General features: G+C 39.0%; 1 protein-coding gene across 4 annotated transcripts in view; it reads right to left on the bottom strand.

Annotated features, from left to right (window-relative positions):
* The window catches only part of LOC131989119 (RNA-binding protein with multiple splicing-like), a 44,377-nt gene extending 33,383 nt beyond the window's left edge, over positions 1-10,994 (bottom strand). The window contains exon 1 of one of the 4 annotated variants that reach the window (XR_009395934.1): positions 10,237-10,994. Coding sequence is in view for 2 of the 4 variants with exons in the window: in XM_059354301.1 (XP_059210284.1) it covers positions 10,237-10,299 (63 nt within the window). In the remaining 2 variants the exon portion in view is untranslated. The remainder of the gene's footprint in view (positions 1-10,236) is intronic. The other 3 variants (XR_009395933.1, XM_059354301.1, XM_059354300.1) reach the window with 3 other exon arrangements.
* Positions 10,995-20,662: the final 9,668 nt, after the last annotated feature.

Below are 20,662 nucleotides of genomic sequence, written 5' to 3'. Positions count from 1 at the left end.
TCAGGGGGTCAAGTTTCACATTCGGGGTCAGAGGTCACAGGTTATTGTGCAGGTCAGGGGTCAACTGTGAGGTTGAGCACACTCCAAACGTCACGACTGAACTCTTGAGAGGAGAGTTTCGTTGTTTTTCCCTCTCTCCCCTACTCCCACAAGTACTTTCGACCAACAATTACAGCTCAGTAAAGGCCTGTAAATGTTCCAACAGGTTAACCTTTAAAAGACATTTAAAACAAATGACCTAGGAAAAGCAAGCAAGCGCCCACTTCACTGCATTTTTCCTCCTTGTGCTCTTTTCCTCCCCTCTCCATAAGTTCCCTTTGTTTTAAATCAACCCTGGAAAAGAATTCTCTCCTCTCCTAATGACACATATGTGCTCTTTCCTTCATATCAACCATTTCTGACCTCAGTGTAAAAGGCCTTAAGGTGTCATTTGGATGACGTGTGAAAGAGAAGAGCGACCCATTCACAGATTGTCAGCTACACATCACTTTGACTCCTCCGCTGTCAGCTTAGACTTCATCAAAAACCTTTCATACTCTCTTCTTTCTCTCTTATCTGAAGCGTCTCCATGAATGGACTTAACATTCCAAAGAGCTCATTAACGTGAACTAATCGGCCAAGTCCGCGTCTGCCTTCCCTTCACTCCCTTTGTTGCCGCCTGCCCAAGTGGACACCTTCAACTGTTTGGTTATGAGGTTGGGTGGGCCGTGGGTTAAAGTGTCCGGTGCAAGAGGAGACAAAAACAACAGCAGATACTGAGTCATCCTCTGTGTCTCCGTGAAGAAATGTAAGCTCACTGCTAATGTCTTTCCTTTATGTGATACTACAGCTGTTGCTTTGTGTCTATCAGTGACTGCAGAATTGTATTGTTTTCTTATTCGATTTACATTTATGGCTTTCAAAAAGCCCAAGGTGATATCTTAAAAATTGTTTAATGTCCAACCAGAGGTCCAAATCACAAAAGTAGCAATGATATGAAAAAGATAAGTCCCAAAAGAATCAGCAAATACTCACATTTGCAAAAACCAGCAAACGTTTAGCAATGTTGGCTTGATAATATGACAAATTATTGTCAGTTGGCCCAACGCTAATGGCCAGAAATGTGATAGTCCTGCTTTAAAGGTTAATTACTTGACTGCAGTTGAAGGAAAACAGATGTATTACTAGATGGTTTTGCATAGTAAAGGTAGCCAATCCAGGACTATGATTAATGATTACTTTCATTATCTTATGTTGCTGATAATCAGTCTGTAAAATGTCAGAAAATACAAATTATAATTTCCCCTACAATGGAAAACATAAGAATAAGTTAGCACAGCTTTTTACAGGCCGAGGACGAGCCACCGTTTTTTCTAGTTTGCCCCATCTTTTCAAGCTAATCTCGAGCAGTTTGACCTTGGCCAAAAGGCTGTTGGACTGACAGTTGGATAGTCGGACACACAAGTTTCTCCTTGTTACCGTTCTGCCTGGCTCGCTCCTGTCTTTAGAGCTCTTCCCATGACCATAAATGGTGCTTCTGTTCAGAGATCTCAGGGTCATGCTTTCAACGTATGGGCCGATAAGGGATAAGGAGTTTGTCTACTGGGACGAAACTGGGCGAGGGCAGGATGAAAAAGAAGGGAGTGGTAGGAAAGAGGAGAAGAGCGGTGGCAAATTATAAAGTGCCAGGGTGGAGGGAAGGAGGGAGGAAACAGCTAGAGAGCAAGATAAGAGAGAGAAGAAATCGTCTGGGACGGACGAAAGAAGGAAGGAGAGAAGGAAACAGCGGGGAAGGGAGATAAAAGTCTAGAAGGGGGTAAGAGAAAAGATGATTTAGGGAAATTATTGACTGGAAAAATGTGAAGAAGGGTTCAAAGAGAGACACTGTTTACTGTAAGGAAGATAATTATAGCTTGTGAGTAAGCAATATTAAATGGAGGTGACAGAACAAGAACATAAATACAGTGTGACAAAGCAAGACAAGATGGCCGACCATTCGAGGCACAAAGTCGCACTTCCTTTGCTGGTGTAGTGTATCATTAATTACAAAGCAAACTCAAAGTTGACAACTGAGGCCTTTTAAGGAAAGCAGCAGCGTATAAGAGACTTCACTGCTCACTCTAGGTCAGTTTTAATGGTTTATATATAGCTGTAGATATATATTTATATATATATATATATTTAAATATCTAGTACAATTCTTTCTCCCTCTGTGCCTTTTTCCATTTCTTTTCACATCAGTTTAGCGTGAGCCTTTGCCAGCCATTCCTGACGCTAAGCCTTGTTGTTGTCTTTTCAAATACCTCTTGTCGCACAGCTGACAAATGGCTAAGATAAGATGACAATTCCCCCTGCGCTTTTATAAATAAACTCCTACCTATCAGACGAGTAGATGGAGCAGGGCTTGTGTGAGCCTGTTTTTACTGGATATATTAACTTAAACTCACGGTATATCTGATTTTTTATTTTTACTTCATAGTCTTAATGTACATGGTCGCTCATGAAGTTGGAATCACTTTGTTTTCAGACACAATTCTTCTCTGTGACGTTAACATTAAGAAGGGACGAGTGGTTTTAGTCCTTTATTTTCCTTCACCTGTTTGTCACATCGTGCTCCTGTTGTCTTCTACTTTAGTCGTTTTTTTTTTAGTTTAATTCTGCAGAGAAATCCTTTAAAGAGACAAACGGTTCCTGCTGTGCTCCACAATGTGACAAATCTGTAAAGAAAAATAAAACCTGTTGGTTTAAAGAGCGGAGACTCCGTAATATTACGGCTGTTTGCATCACTTGTGTATTTTAATATAGATTTGTTTTTAAATAAAATACTGCCATGGTCTATTACTCTGTCTGTCTGGTGTCATTAACTGTTTATTTCTCACATATTCGGTTTGTACAATAATTGTAGTTTCATATGTTCAAAAAATCACATTTTCACAATAATTTCATGGAAAGAGGTAGGTGTGTACCATATCGTATCATACACGATAATATCGGTATATTTTTTTTATGGTTAAAAAAATGCATATCATGATATTGGCAACATTCCTACTTCTTGATGTAGTGGCATACGGTTGACACAACTAAATATACCGAGCTGCCCTCCAAACACACTGCTGCATTATGCCGTTCGTTAGCCACGAGCTAACATTAGCTAACAATTAAAGTTGTTTTAATCACAAAAAGCTACTTACTCTCTGTCGCTAAACACATGCAGCTTTCAAAATAAGAGCACAGTGGGTTAACAGAATCCACCACAGAACTTACAAGAAGACTGTCAAAATAATATGCCTTAAATAAAACATACAAGAACCTTTATTCTCCTTTACAAAATGTCATTAAAATATGCTCCCGAAACCCCTAAACAGTTATTTTTATTATTTGCTCATACTCAAGAGTCAAGAGTAATTTTTTTTATATTTGCCAACTGTTGAGATTTGCACTTCACACTACATGTTAGATTTTTATTCATTTATACAGACTAAAAAAATCATATTGTCTATATCTTTTTAAGAATTTCGTAATATCGTCAAGAACATCGTTATCGCAAAAATAGCCTGAAATATCGTGATATTCTTTTAGGGCCATATCGCCCAGCCCTAGAAAGAGGTACAGAATATTTTATTCCAACTTCATGGGCGACCGTGTGTACTAAATCTCTGCTTTTATTGTCTTAAACAATCAGTGAAATTCTTTGTATGCTCTCCCTGTTGCCCTATCATGGTCACTTTACCCTCTGAGCTCCCCTCTGATAGCGTTTCATGTCACAGAGCGTTAATATATCTGTGTGCCCTTTTCATAGATACATGCACGAGGACGGACGGACCACACCGCTGGCCCACAGACCGCTGCGGCCTCCCTCCGCTTCACCGTGCTCCTCCAGCAGCACAGCTCCCCACCTACATCTCTTCATGGAAAAGGTCAGGCTGGCCACATGACCTGCTATTTGAAGAGGACCTGGTGGTTACCCAAAGCAGGCCAAGCACAATCCAATTACACCCCAGGGAGATTCGGAGCATTTGCTGAACTCTGCTTGAGTGATATTCTGTTTCTCTTTGGCTGCTTGTAAAGATCCACTTACATGTTTATGGACTGCAAGGAACTAGAATCAACAGATACCTGTCGAGGTTGAGACACCTGCTGTGTTGGACTGTTACTTCCAGGCAGGTATGACTTCAAGTAAAACACAGTTTCATCCTGCTGAGGAAACAATAAAAGCGTTGGATACTCTTTGTTCACTCATTTGTCAAAGATCAGGTGCAGTCTGACGGTGGACCTCCGAGGCAGAGGACGCTGGGAAGGTCTTATACAAACATCACTTAGCTGGAGGGAAACTGACAGGAAGGAGGTTAAAGGTCAAGCTTAGTCGGGTGACTAGTCGGGTAAGCCATGCTGCATTCCACGTACTCACAACCTGCACTAAAAGTACCAATACTACATTAAAAAATACACTAAAAATCCTGGAATCAAAATCTTACTTTAGTAGAAGTTATAAAGTAATAGCAAAAAATATACTTTATATACTGGAATTACTCATTAGTCGGGTGACTAGTCGGGTAAGCCATGATGCATTCCATGTAGGGGTGTGCCATATCGTATCGTTCACGATAATATCGGTATTTTATTTTTTTTATGGTGAAAGAAATGCATATCATGATATTGGCAACGTTCCTACTTCTTGATGTAGTGGTTAAAGTTGTTTTAATCACAAAAAGCTATTTACTTCCTCTCACTAACACATGCAGCTTTCAAAATAAGAGCACAGTGTGTTAAGAGAATCCACCATAGAATTTACAAGAAGACTGTCAAAATAAGATGCCTTAAATAAAACATACAAGAACCTTTATTCTCCTTTACAAAATTTCATTAAAATATGCCCCCGAAACCCCTAAATGGCTATTTTTTATTATTTGCTCATACTCAAGAGTCAAGAGTAAATTTTTTGTATTTGCCAGCTGTTGAGATTTGCACTTCAAACTACGTGTTAGAATTTTATTTATTTATACAGACTAAAAAAAACATATTTTCTATATCTTTTTAAGTATTTCCTAATATTGTCAAGAATATCGTTATTGCAAAAATAGCCTGAAATATCGTGATAATCTTTTAGGGCCATATCGCCCACCCCTAATTCCACGTACTCACAACCTGCACTAAAAGTACCAATACTACATTAAAAAATACACTAAAAATCCTGGAATCAAAATTTTACTTTAGTAGAAGTTATAAAGTATTAGCAAAAAATATACTTTATATACTGGAAATACTCATTGTGCGGAATGCCCCATTCAAAAAATAATATATTATTGGATTGTAATTTTTGAAGCATTAATGTGTCCTTCACTTAAATCTTGCAGCTGGTAAAGGTGGGGCTGACATTTTATTACTTTATATACTGCTGGGTAGCTTCAGGCATGTATTGATATATTTCTCCTTTATATTAATCATTTAAACCTGCAAATTAACCAAAGCTTTCAAATAAATGTAGTAAAAAAAGTACAGCATATGCCTCTGAAATGTAGCTGAATACATGTTCAAAATAGTACCTCAAAATTAAACTTAAGTATAATACTTGAGTAAATGTTCTCAGTTATATCCTGTCATTGTTTACTCTCCAGAGCTTGTTTCTTTCTACCACTGATCCATAAGCTAAAGCATAATTTACAATTTACCAACTAGCATTTGATGCTAATGGAAACATAATTTACCATGTGAACATCATGGTGCATTAAAGAAGAATTGAAACAAGGAATTGAGACCATAAACTCATTAGAAGAATGTTTACTGAGGTGATAAATCAAGTGAGAAGCAAGGTGGTTTTCTCATAGACTTCTTACGACTTCTTTTTACAATCAGTAAAGTCTTCCTGCAGGTTCAAGGCACTTCCACATTGGCTTCACTGTTTTAGACCTCAAGGTTGCTGCTTGGCTACAACCCATGCAAACTGTGGTGTGGGCAAGTCAAGCGTGGTGTATATGACAGAGTTCAATGTGTAATGTATTCATGTGAAAATAATTTGGATGGGGAGGAATGGTTGTGGCGTAGGTGATGTAGGGAAAAAATCACTTTAAGGGTAGTGCTGTGGCTGCTGGTACTGGTCATTTTTAACCCTTTATCAGGCAAGGAACCATATTTGGTAACTTGAGCTTCAGTAAATCATACAAGATTCAAGCTTTCCTTTATTGTCATTGTATTAAAAAAGTATACAACTAAATTTACATATATAAAGGTGCTTTGAAAAAGACATTCAGATATTACGCATATGTAATAAGAAAAGATAATCTATCTAAAAAGATAATAAATAGTTTAAAGGTAAAAGATAAAGTGGTGATGGATGCAAAGTCATTTCTACCATTTGCAGTCGCTATACTAAATAGTGGCCGGTAACACTGTACCCCACGTCATTCTTTTTATTGATGTTGTGTTTTTACTGAAGTGTTGTTGTTTTATCTCACTTCATGTAAATGTTGTGTGTTTTGCATGAATTTTTATAGCCGTGTCGAAAGACAAATTTCTGCTCTGTTGAACAGACAATAAAGATATATTCTATTCTATTCTATTCTATTCTATGTGTTATTGTCTATGTAGGGTTGCTGTGGGAAAGAGACTATAATAAATATAATAATAATATAATATTATTAATATAATGATAATATAATAATGACTCAATTGACCTCAATTTGCAATATGAAAATGAAACATTTTGCAAAAAGTCTTGTAATATCCTCCAATAACACTTCAGGGTTGACATTTTTAATTTCCAGGAGTGCCCTATAAAGGGTTAAACGATACCCAGTCCTAGTAAACTAGGCTTGTTCCTTCCCTGCTTGCACTCTGTCATAATATGTTACCTTTCTGATAACAAGAACATGTCTCGAATTTGTCACTTCACCACAGTCATTGTGAATGTACTTCCCTTCACTCTCTTCACAGTTAAGAAAGAACAAAACAATCACAAAAACAACTTTTCCATAAAAACCATCTGACTTTATAAAAGATCAGCTCCACTCTGAGGAGCTCTCCGGGCCTCTTGTCCATACAAGGCCTGGAAACCACAGCTGGTTGAGACATATCTCTGACATTCACCACGCAAAGAACCGGTTAGTCACCGCAAATACATCAGTAGCCGTCGAGTGCCACAGAACGTGAAAGCATCCAGAACACCTGATAATAAAGCTTATCAAACCAGCTCACAAGATTAGATGCTGCCGGGGCTGAAAGCTGCATACCTTGTCTGCAGCAGGACCATGTTTGGTGAGCACTGGTCCACAGAAGATAAACATTAAGCATCGTCAAGCGTTTGGTGTACAGTGATGATGGCGTGTGAGGTTGAGCAATGAAGCAGGCATGAGAAGCCGAGCTCGCTACGGCGCTTTACTGGTGCGAATCAGTGATCCATTGAGTTGCGTACTCCACTGTGCAAGAGAGGGGGGAATGCTGCTGTTGTTCAGCATGTGAGAGTCATACCAGCGACTGTTAAACTTTGCCTCTCATAAGGTCAGAGTCTATGGTTACTTTAGTGTTGTTAAGCTGTTTGGCATTTTACATGCAGTGCTTTTTGTGAATATTTCTGCGGAGAAGATCCGGATGAGAGAAAATGTCAAGTTAGACATTTAATCGTCCGAACAATAGTTTTATTCTACTTAAATGTAGCTCTTCCTCTGTAGCCATAAAGACTAATGTTCATGAATCATGTGGGAAAAAGTGCAAGTCATACTCAGAAAATAATCACATTATTCTTAGTCATGTGCGTTTTTGTGTGAATATGCACAGCTGCATGGAAAAAAAGGTGTGTGACTGCACCTTTCCACACCTGCTGTGACTGTGAGTGTGAATGTATGTTTGGGACAGTATCCCCAAAACTTGCTGCTCCCCCTGCGTGCAACACACATCATTACACAGAAGATAAAGTGGTGCTGTCTAACCTTACGTTAATTCACCCCAGTAAATTTAAGTCCCTGCCTGTCTGGACGGCTTCCAAACATTTCCACAACCATTAGATTCCTCTGGCCATTACTCTCTGCTGTCTCTCTGTCTGCTTTTTACACAATGCAAGAGACGACTCTCGTCTGGTCCTCCTGCATGTAATGTGGACATCACAGAATTTCAAACTCATGTTAATGGGATTCTAGCTTTAGAGATGTATTTATCAAATAAGGTAAAGCTCGAGCAACAGTTGATGATTCTCAATTATTATCGACTTTTAGATTACTCTTGGTTATTCCTTCAATGGCACAAAATATCAATAAAATGTAAAACAGGTTGGTTGAAAGGGAATTTTCCCACAGATTGACTAAACAATCTAAAAAAACCTCTAAAATATTGAACACAAAGTTGTCAGATGCCGTGATGAGCTAATATTTGAAAATAAATCGAGTTATTTTCTTGTTCCCCTTCTTTTAAATGTTAAAGAACCATCCCTCTTTCAATTCAAGCGAGATGTTGAACCGTGTAGCGCTGAAACGATTTGTCGATTAGTCAAACAACTGAATCTATCATTTATCTGATTGGAGCCTCTGACATTTTCTCTGATTTATATTATTTAATATCTTTGCATTTTGTAGCATTTGTCAGACAACTTGTAACAAGCATATTTGTCAACCTTCTATAGCTTAAAATTGTGGTACACCGTGGCATAAAAATTAACGGATATCATACTGTGGACACTTGTTTATCCGCAGTATTTAAAAAAATATTTTATTTATCCTCAAAAAAGGAGACTTTTACACATACCTCTATTAAAAATGGCTTTAAAGTTTCAGTTATAATAATAAACAGTTTGTTCGGCCCAAAAAATCCCTTCTGTTTTAGTTCTTTTATGGATCATTGTAACTGATAACAATAATTACAATAATTGGGTAATACCATATACCGTGATATTTCCAAAACAGTTACTGTACCGTGAAAATATGATACCGTTGCCACCCTAATCACAGGGTAAATAAACTTAAACTCTTCATCATGTTTATAACAAGTTCGACCTCATCTGTGTGGCGCTGCACTAACTCCCCGCATCCATAGTTACCTCCACAGTAAACCAAATATGGTATTACATCAGGCTGGATATGTTTTGGCTATTTGGTTACAAAGTGACGAACAGTACACTGAGCCTTAATCAAATTGCTCCAAGAGAAATATCTGATATAATCCGATATACCTTTCTTACATCACTTGGCTGCGGATGCGTGGAGCTCTGAAATAACAAGTCTGTCGTCTGAATAGAGATACCTCCCTGCCAAAGAAAATCACCTCATGCAAAGAGCTCCACTACAAACTTATTTACTGAGAAGGGAGATGTTATGGCTCCACATTGTGCAATGTTTACAGAAGAGAAGAGGAGGAAACTGGGCTATTATCCAGCACATTAAAGAGAAAATACATTTTCACCAGGAACTAAATGGATTACCTCACATCTTTTTTTTTTTTTTTTTTTGCAAGAACAATATCATTGTGGTGTGTTAAGATGTAATCAAGTCATGTTGGTAGATAGGCTAGCCTTTGCCTGACTGTAATGCAGAGGGTCTGAGTTACAAAGAGTTATTGCGTACATGTTGCAGCAGCAGTTGTTTGAACTTCAATTGCTCCCTCAGCTTCAGTGAAAACTAATTCGCTCCCTGCCTCTCTATTCCCTTTACTACTGCTTTTCAGTGTTGTGTGAAGTCTGGCTTCATGCTACAGTAAGCCATAACTGGCAACACTTTAGTCTTTTGTCAGGTAACTTATCATTATCTATAACATAGTCCAGATTTATTCAGGAGATATTTCATCAGTTATTAAGTCCTGCCTTTTTCCTTACTTTTTTGTGGGTAGACTGGTGGAGAAAGGAAAGAACACATGTGGTAGGTTACAAACATGAGCAGGAAGAGGATAAAATATGCTCTAGATCTATAAATGAATGTAGAAATAGATGACAGGTGCACGCTTTGGTTAAAGAATGATACACTGCCTTAAGAAAACCCATGTAATAAACGTTAGGAGTGCACCATGCAGCGAGTCGAATAATATAACAGCAACACTTGCAACTTTTACAAGGTAAAAACTCGGTTTTAGCGCAGAAAATGCTCCACGAGACAGTATTTTACACCACAGAAACATCATTAGAGTAATACAGTGAGAGTATAGGTGACAAAGAAGGCGTCGGTGGTTAAAAATACGCTATTAGGATTAGCATGAATCGCTTTATGAAGATGTGGTTCTGGGTCATAGACAGACCTATTGAAAGGAAAACAGCAGGTAGGTGCTCGCCAGGGAGATACGTACCTCCTCTTCGTGGTTGGTGAATTCACTCTGCTCGTTTTCCTTCTCGATTTTGTTGTTATTCATTCTGAGTCGGACTCTTGTATCACTTTCACGTGGACTGTCTTCTTCTTCTTTTGCGTCTTTCGGTGGTTCTTCTTCTTCGGGACCTATTTTTTTTTTTTTTTAAAAGCACCCTCAGATAGACAACAGTCCGCGTGCGGCCGCTGTCCTACTGACCCGAGCTTCCCACTACTTTGGCGACATCAATGATAGGTAAAGATTTTTTTTTTTTTTTTTTTTGGTATTTTAAAAGAGGGAAAAAGTCAGCTGTGGATGGTGTTTCTGTGCTGTCAGATATTCCTCAGCATTCCCTGGAAAGCTTCTCCGCAGGCTCTTGTTGCTGTTCCCCAAATGAAACACGGTAAATGTTCAGTGGACTGCGCCGCAGGCAAACTTCTCCCCATCTCCGCGTGAGGCAGGCAGGGAGGGAGGGTGGGAGGGATGAGGGAGGGGTTTAGGGTGGGGTCTAGGGTGGGATGCACCGTCTGCTGCTGCTGGGCTTTATCAAGTTTTATCAAGTGCTGTTAGGAGCGACAGTGGAAAATCGGTGCCAATCACCACTCGCCTTTCAAGACCAGCTGAATGTTATTTTAGTCACTGCAACATTCCTGCAATATTATTCCAGCGGGGTGTCTGTCATGGCTTATATCCTCCTGCATAGTCAGAACGACTTGTAAAAAAAAAAAAAAAAATTTTTTTAGCTGGTATTGGATTTTTGTTTAATTGTGCAATAAAAGCTAAATATAAAGATCATTTTCACTGTACTGCACTTTCAAAATAAAAAAGCAATTGTGCACAAAAATGAGAAATGTCATTGTCGTACAAAAATAACTGTTAATGTTGGTAAGTCCCATTGCTTCAATCAATGTAGTTCTTCCAAATATGAGAATTTTAGCTAAAATAGAGGTTTTGAATGCTTAAATATCATTTTTGACGATTTTTAATGTGCCCCTCTGATTAAACACTGGCCCCTCCTTGGCCCCCACAGTAAAATTGGTCTAGAATTTCTTTATCCTTTAGAATCGATTTAAATTCACCGATTGTGATCAACTCAGACAATTTCAATTCCTTTTGCAGATTGTTCCATGACAAAGGGGCGGCGTAACTAAAAGCTTTCATACCAAACTCAGTTCTCACTCTTGGTTCCAGCATCTGTACAATATTTTGTGAGCGTAGACCATGTTTAGTTTGGTTTCGACACATGTATGCACACAGGTAAGAGGGAAGCAGCCCAAGAATACATTTATAGATAAAAACTAACCGATGAGACTGCCTGCGAACATACAAAGATGGCATTTCAAGCCAGTAATGAAACACAGGGCACAATGATAAACACAATGATATTGTAGGGGAGGGTGCTCATTGTTTCGATATTCTTCCGAGTCCAACAAGTTTTCCATTGGACTAAAATTTCATAAATCCAGCACAACACCCTCACAAAAACAAAAAACCTGTGGCTCCGATCACCCAACAGTCCGAAAATATAGATTGGTGTTGTTGTAGGGCTGTGACTGCTGGCAGTAATAGCTAAAATAATACGCTTTTATGGTGTGATAATGCTTTGATTAAGAAATGGTTAGGTTTACGCACAAATAACACATGGTTAAAGTTAGGGAAAGATTTGGGTCAAACTGGTCCCTTGTATGTCCAAATACACTATTAGCCTATATTGAGGGGGAAAATCCAGAAGATGTTGCTTTGAAGCAATAGCTTCTTCGGAAAATCGGGATCTTTGTCCAATGTAAAATTTGGCAAACTATTTGGACATCAGAAACAGACAAAGATTTCATTTTTAGGTCTGTAGAATACAATCTGTACACCAGGACGTCTCTGTAGCTTTGCAATATTTAATTCAAAATGGTATTTTGACACATATTTATTGCTTTGTATAGCTGTGTCTCTGCATATGTTTTGCTGTAATGGTCCTAATAGACTGTAGCATCTCTTAATTTATTGCATTTCATACTGTACATCTCTTCTCTTTGCTTTGGATTCTTGTTATTACACGGTAAGCATAGAGGGAATATACAGTACATAAATATATTGTGAGGTTTATACACTTCCTTTCATAAAGTATTAATCGAATGATGATGTGGCTGATAAATTAGCTGATTAGAAACAGTGCACACATGACTCATATCGGAATTTAAAAGGTTTTTTTTTTTTAATCTTTACATTGTTCAAGTGTTTGTATTACACCAGGTACTTCCCTTCCCTGGGAACAATCCTGACTTGTCTTTGTTTGGGAAAATAATTTGCCACTTCGTTTTACTTACATATGTATTTGAAGAGTTGTTCATTTTTTCTTTAATCTCAACTTGTTGACTGTTAAACCTTCAAGCTGCATTACATACCATTGTTTTCAGTTAAAAATCTGGTGTCATGAGACTACTTATTACCCTGCACACTCAGAAGTATTCTGTGTCTCAGCCCCCTCAAAATGTAGCCCTCAGCACAATTCATCATCTGTAAAGACACACAGAACAGTAGACAATTATCAACCTGACTGTTGAATACATGTCACGTGGCTCTTGCTCTTGGTTTTCTGATTTCAGGGAGATATTTCTCCTTACACATGACCGATACGTCCTGTTTCTGTGTCGATTTACAAAGACAATAGTAGGGTGTGCAATGTGCATTTAAAGATGTAATGGAGACACCACCTGCACATTGCTCAAGATTTAGTGTATGATAACAAGTTGCACTAATCCATTGTGAGCTCACCCAAGACTATTTGATTTATGACCTCTGAGTGGGAACACAGCCAGGCCCTAGGGCTATGGAAGTGATGTCTCAACAGCAGTGGAGATGAGCAAACACTCAAAAGTTTACTGGCACACCTATTATTGTCTACAGTGCAGGCTGCAAAACAGCCTTAAAAGCAGCGATCAGGTGACAAGACAGCCTTGAACGCTCCCCCCATTTCAAAACATTTATTTTGAGCAACTGCCTCACTTTGTATTTCGCGATGAAAAGTTCAAGAGCTGACAGTAGCTCGGCAGTGGAGACTTTGACTATATGTTGCATGACATTTATTGCACAGGACAGACGCTCGCATTTTATGACAGCCAGTGCAGAAAACAGAGCGAGTCATTTTGCTGAACTTGCACCTCAAAAGCAACAAAAAGAAGGAAAAACAGTCATTGCGGATCGGTCGTAGAGATTTCTGCTCTTTCCCCTCCCAGATCATGTCTATATCAATTACACTGCATCTGAAGCATTCGCAGTGAAGAAGGGACACGGAAGAGTCTTTTATGCTGATGAGAAGCGGTTTGAGATGAGGAAAGAGGGAGGAGGGTCTTGGAGTCTTCGATGCAGATAAAAATGGAAATGTTCCCCTTGCTGCTCAACACCCCTGTATCAAAGCTCCCTGCCAGAGTCTGGGGAGCAAGGAGGGGGAGGAGAGGTAGGAAGGAGGAGGAGAGGAGAGGAGTCGGGGGGAGAGAGAGAGAGGGGGAGATGTCCCAGCTGTGTTTGACAGGTCTCAGGGCTGAGCTGTGTGGTCTGATGCTCAAAGAGGGAGGGTGGCCCCCCTGCACACAAACACACTCACATACACACACACACACACACACACACACACACACACACACACATACACACACACTCTCACATACACACACACACAGGGGGGTGGGAGGAGCGGCTCGGAGACAGTCTGGTCACGGTGTCCTGGTAACATGTCAGCAAGCTTTGACACAGTCCAGCCTTACATGAAGATATCTTTGTGTTATCAAGAGGCAGCTAGTTTAAGAAGATGCAACAATGTTGGCTAAACTGGTTCAGGACATTATTTTAGTGAACCGGATTTGCTTAACTCAAAATCCGTGGAATAGCCACGGAATAACTCAAATTTATGTGAAACTGACACGGATTTCGCTACAATGCAAGTTAATGACAGTCATACCCCGTGGCTATTGGTTTGTTCCAAGTCACATGACTTTCAAGGTCCCGGCGGTCAGAACAAAAAACATGGCGGACAGTTCTCTCATTTTTAGTGAAAAAATCAATATTTTGACTGGATGGATTTTTGATCACATTTCTAGCGAGAAATATATGTTTTATTTTCTAAATATTCACTCAGTGAATGTACATAATCACTTTGTATGTTGGAATAGCCACGGGATATGACTGTCATTAACTTGCATTGTAGCGAAATCCGTGTCAGTTTCACGGAAATTTGAGTTATTCCGTGGCTATTCCACGGATTTTGAGTTAAGCGAATCCGTGGCTATTTCACAGATTCCTGTGAGACCAGGTTGATTTTAGTTTGACATCCTATAGGAATAGTTAAGCATTTTTGGGAATATGTCTCTTTGTTTCCTTTCCCAGAGTGAGATGAGAACATCTATAGCCTACCAGTAGTACACTAAATATGAAGCATCATGTCCTGTATCTGTGTCGCATGTTTTGCCTATGCCCCGCCCCTTTTGGAGCTTAGCACCTGGTCCTGATTCTATTAATATTTTATCACAGCAGATTCTTTCGCCCCATTGTCAAAGAATTAATCAAATTTAATTAAATTAAATCTTGGACCCATTTTTCAAAAGCCACATATCTTCGAAACATTCTGTCACTAAAGAAGAAGAAGGAGAAGAAGAAGAAGAAGAAGAAGAAGAAGAAGAAGAAGATTACTTTATTAATCCCACAATGGGGAAATTCAACCTCTGCATTTAACCCATCCTTTTTTACACACAAGTGAACACACCATGCAAGGAGCAGTGGGCAGCACATTACTATTTCTCAATCCCAACAACAAACTCTCACGAGATCTGGCAATGCAGATAGAGTAACCATAGACTGCATATAAATAGTGGACGTAGTCACCGTGACGTCATTGGTTTGTGGACTGCCCGTTGGAAGCCTCCAGTTACGACTGCCGCGATCTTGCATTACATCCATTGGCAATCTTTGTTTTCAGGAGAGACCATATTTGGACTGTAGAGGAACGAGGGTTGGATTTATAGATGTATCTAAAAAGCAACTCTAACGCTAAAACAAAATATACGTTACTCACCAGAAAAATTGCACAGCAGACTCTTTCAAGTGTCTTTTAGTAACACCGAACCCAGAACAAGACATTTTTAAATGAAAAAAAATGTTGGCTAATAGTCAGTATTGCAATTTACATCATATTGTATTGAAGACGACTTGAAACTAGTGATTGGGGCTATAATGTACTACTACATTTTTCCTGAGGTAATAAATCAAGTGAGAAGTGGTCTCATTTTGTATTGAGATAGATACGACCGGAGTTCTTTTGCAGCCACTGTTGGTGACCCTGCTGGAGTTTTGAATTAAATGCAGGCTTAAGGCACTTTTGGGTTTGCTTCACTGCTCAGACTGGAAAGTTAGAGTAACATTAGCCAAATTTAAAGCTAATGTAAACTAATGTTAACAAGCGCCCTAGCTAACAAGTTTTTTTAACCTCCTGTGACCCTGCGTCCTCATATGTGGACATTTCTTTTTAGGTTTTCTGGACCTTATACTTAATTCTGCTAAACTATGTCCTCAGTATTACACACTCTAGAAAAAGGACAATACATCAATCAGTGTAAGAATCAGATGACAGCATCTTGGTAAAGTCAATCAACAGCTTATCCCCAGAAAAAAAGTGGACCAGGTACAAAAGCTGATCAGATTTTATGGTTAAAACATGTTTATTTATGCCTAATAATGTTTGTAGTTTGATATTCTGTGCAAATTTGACTATTTTAGCAATAGCAACAAGCTACAACAGTTTTATACACTGGCGAATCAATTGTGTTATACAGGAAAATTATCCCTTTTAAAAAAATTAAAAAAAACTTCCTGATCAAAGACAATGCTTAGTTTTTGTACTTATCAGATCCTACTGATCCAAAATATCTAGGAGAAACTAACAACAAATACCAAACAAAAGCTTGGGTCATACGAGGTTAATGCTACTATATATGGCTGTTAACTTTGTAAATATCTATTTTAGCAAAAGAGAAAAGAAATACTTTATGCCTGATTCCTAATTCGGAGACAAAAAGTGTGTATCACGTCAAACCATTGGCGCAGCTTGTAATGCGTGATCTTGTGTTTAAGGGCATCTTTGGTTACAGCCAGCAACTGATTAAGTTAGCTTAGCAGATATATTAGCCTCTCTCTAAAGGTTAAAGAAATCAACCTATCAGCACCTCTAAAGCTCTCTAATTTACGTGTTACATTACTGTTTGGCACAAATACATGGTGACCCTGGTTATTAGATGACCTCAAGTTTTCCATACTTTGGGATTGGTCCTGCTAGCAAATTTTCTCCAATACACTTTTCCCACCAAAAATAGAAAGAAAACAATGTTAGTAAACAGTATAAAGCAGCATGGAGGCCAGTGAAAATATTACGTTGATTACTTCCTCTTTTTTATATCCATTACTTTAGAACAATGTTAGAAAGCTGCAAGGAGATTGATGCAGATAAATGCCCATTATTACAGCAGAGTAATTTGTCCTGGGAATGAATGCCGATTGTAACCTTTCCCACAAGACAAAAGCCAGATGTTAGTGGGTGTTAGTGGGCTTTTTTTCTAGCGGGAATGAGGCTCAAGATTATGTCATTTCAAAGTTAAGACAGTCCTCGTCTCTAAGGCCTTTTCTCTCGTAAAAGTAAAACATGAAATACTTTGATTACAGTGGAACGTAAATCTCTTCTGTTTGTTTCATACAGTTGTACTCACGCTCTTGTAAGATTTTAGAGGACAATGTCAAATCATCTTTGCTTGTTAAAGGAGCTATCAGAAACTCTCACAGGTCATATGATTATTTTTTGCTGATGAAGCCAGGTAAACTAAACAGCTGCTGTTATAATCCTACATTAGCATAATGTTACAGAGCTGAAAAGCAAAAAAGCAAGAGAGATCTTTTGTTGTCCAGATAACAAATACTTCAGATATAGAGCAAAAACCTCTGCTGACACAAAGGCAGGGTGGAAGATTGAGACACAAATCAGATTATCCAATATCGTCTTCTGGATCACTGACTCATAGCTAAAAGGCCAGCTTGATATGAGCACCAAAACAAAAATCTATCATGACACAATGCCGATGTATTGACCAGTGGTGGATCCCAGAGGGAGGACCCCTGTGGTTCTCGGTCGGCAGTCAGATGACTCAAAGATGTCTTGCCTCTTCCCCTTTCACGCTTTCTCTGCATTCCTGCAACTCAGAATCAAAGCAAACTCCTCATCACTGCTTTCCACAGTTACTAACTTCCTCCAAAACAAAAAGACAAAAAGAGAGGGAGAACAATGTGGCAATCCATCCAGAGGTCATCTGTAAAAACAAGCTAGACCTGACAGCAGCTCTGGGTTTGGCAGAGCAACACACTTCACCCTTTTGAATGATGTGGGGTAAGTGGCTCTCATTTGGCAAAGAGCCAAGCCATTCCATTCCTTTGACTTACTGATACACAGCGTACACCCCCCTCCCATGCTTAGTAGCCCTTGATCTTCCTCTAAGATCACCAATGAGCAATTTGTGGTCATACTGACCCGCTCTAATTGGCCATGAGAGGCTTACTGCTTTGTTTTAGTTCCCTCAGTCTTTTCAGTGGCTTCTTCACGACTAAAGCTTGTTTACTCAACTGCTGTGTGACATAAAAATCACATTAAATGACGTTACCAATACTTTTTGAAGTCTGTTTTTAATTGTCTAGGTTTCTTATTTCCTTTCTATTCTTTCACGTGGCCATTTGCTCCAATAAATTTGAACAAGACTTAGAGCCATACTAGCAGCTCTGTGAGGCTGTACTTTCTCTCTGTCATCCCTTTTCGACCACGGCAGTTCCAGGGCCGGTTCAAAGCCGCTACCTAATCTTTAACCAGTTCCTCGCTTTTAAACCGCCAAATAACTGGCTCTCTGCCAGGAAAACTGGTTCCAGGGCGCTACCAACTCTTTGCTGGTCTTGAACCACAAACTACTTATGTCTGGGGGTGGGGTTATCTGACCAACAAGACCTACTTAAAACATGTATTTATGTTTATTTTATTTGTTTAGCTGCAATGTTATTGATACAGGCAAGTGTTTGCGGGCTAGCGTTAGCGGGCTACAGAGTCTAACATTAACATCTTTTGTTCAGTGTTAATAAGAACGTAACCTCCGTCCATAGCTTTCAAGACGAGCAGTACAAATGTGTTGTACATGTCGTGTTGGGGTGCTAATGTAGACTAGCAAAGCCAGGAGCAACATTTGTAAAAAATCGATGTTGTCTGCCATTGTTGTTCTTATAGTCACGGGGAGTGGAGATCTAGGTTTGCGTTGGTCCAAAAGGGATATGTGGTGGTTCAAGCTAAATGCTAAGACCAGTATGCTAACATTCATACAAAGACAACGCTAACTTGCAATGCTAACAAAGACAGTGCTAACATACAGATGTTTAGCAGTTATAATGGCTATCATTTTAGTTTTAGCTTGCTAACATTTGTGAATTAGCAATGATCACAATAATGTGCTGAAGTGCAGCAAAGCCTGACAGGACTGTCATTAGTTTTGGTCCATAAATCAGATGTGGACAATAATAATAGACCTATAGAGCAAACACTGGTCCCCTGCATGAAAGCCGTGGGTTTATTTGATTCATCCAACCTGCCCTACAGGAGACCCATGTGGCTTTTATATTACGTTGCTACGTCACCGGACAATATTCTGTGGGATGACTGTTAAATCCAGTGCATTACTACCTACTAACTGTTCATGAGAACAGCCTGCAGAGCAACAATGCCATCACTAAAGGGCCACATCGTCTAAAGCAAACAATATGTCTTCATTTGGTTTAGTTCACTAAGTTTTCCCTTCAATAAGATGTATTGCCCGAGCTGGGTGTCTTTATGTCAGTGCACACATTTTGTTATGCTCTGCTTACTGTCAATCAACAAACAGCCACAGAGAGAAATGCAAGACTCTGCCAGGAAAGAATCCCTCAACAACGTGTCGCCTTACAAACTGTAGTGTCTTTCTGTTTGGCAGGCCTTTGTTAGCTGGAAAAGTGGAAAAGTAAAAGTGACAAAGCTTAGGCTCACATTTCAAAAAGGCCCAAAAGTACAAATTGATGAGCCAGGTGTCTGCCGGTTTGAGAAAAAATGATCTTCCTTATGAGTTGTTGTTGGACTGGTTCAGAGTACTAGAACTGGAGAGCTCTTGTGATTAACTGGTTGCATTACTGAGTAGTGAGGTAGAACGTGCGCTTATCCTCAAGGGCACGGCTCGAGTCGCCAGGTGCAGCCCCGTGTTAAATCTGCAGGAAACCTGCTCCGAACAAAGACAAGAGCTCGACTCATAAAACCACCTTTCTGCCCTACTATATATGGAAAGACTTGCAGTTGTGTCAAAGTACAGCGACACAAGAAACGTCTGTGTCATTAGACTGTATTATAAGCTTTAATGGTTCAGCGGGCAGGGGAAGGGTTGAGCAGAGCGTAGAGATCACACTAAGTATGTCTCCTAGGCTTGAATTCCCAAATGTTGACACAGGTCTATGTAATGGACTATAATGTTCCCTTTGAATGCTGTTGAGTGGTCCTAAAAATGACTTAAAGCAGGTCAAAGGGAAGTAGGTAAAAGTATATCACCTCTTTTGTTGTGCAGTGGAACCAATAAAAGGTTAAACTAAAACCCTGCTGTCTTTGTCTTTCCCTCGCCTTAATCTTTATTGAACAATGCATGTGTGTGAAAAAAATGGTTCATTTACTTTCTGCACAGTTTGTTTGAACACTTTGTATTGGCCTTTACTTTGATTCAATTTAAATAATCTGTCGACAGTTTTTTTTTAATGGTTTGTGGCTTTCCTTTTTGTTCCATCTTATAATTGTCATGTCAAGTTTTTGTGAAGACACCACTTTATTGTATCATGTTATTAGTTTTTATCATGTGTAATCTTGCAGTAAAGCAGCTACAAATACTGTAATTGGCATTCAGCATGTACATCTATGTACATGTACACAAACATACAGACTGCATTCACTAAAACTGATTCTGTCCCCTTTCCATTCTCTCTCTGTCACTATCAATAAATCATAAAAATGCCACACAAAAAAAGTAAGCTTTAAAACAAACAAAAAAGGAGGTTCTTGCACTTTAAGTTATTTATATATAGTATTTCTAGCGAGTTGCTTTATACTCCACTATGTCTCAGAGGCAAATATTGTACTTTTTAATCCACTATATTTGTCCGACAATTTTCAAATTATTATTATTTTTTATCCCCTTCCTGTTCAGTGACAACCACAAATGTCCAGATGTGTTGAGATGTTTGTGATAAACTAAAGGATAAAGTGTTCCTTCATGTGTTGAGAAAATTCTGCTTCTTATTAAGCTTAAATAAACCATCTTGGATCAGCTGGAAAATGCATCATCACAAAGCGGAAACA

The sequence above is a fragment of the Centropristis striata genome, chromosome 17 (genome assembly GCF_030273125.1).
Source record: "Centropristis striata isolate RG_2023a ecotype Rhode Island chromosome 17, C.striata_1.0, whole genome shotgun sequence".
NCBI lineage: Eukaryota > Metazoa > Chordata > Actinopteri > Perciformes > Serranidae > Centropristis > Centropristis striata.
Note: the sequence above shows the minus strand (reverse complement) of the source record. Positions and strands in the feature narration are given on the sequence as shown.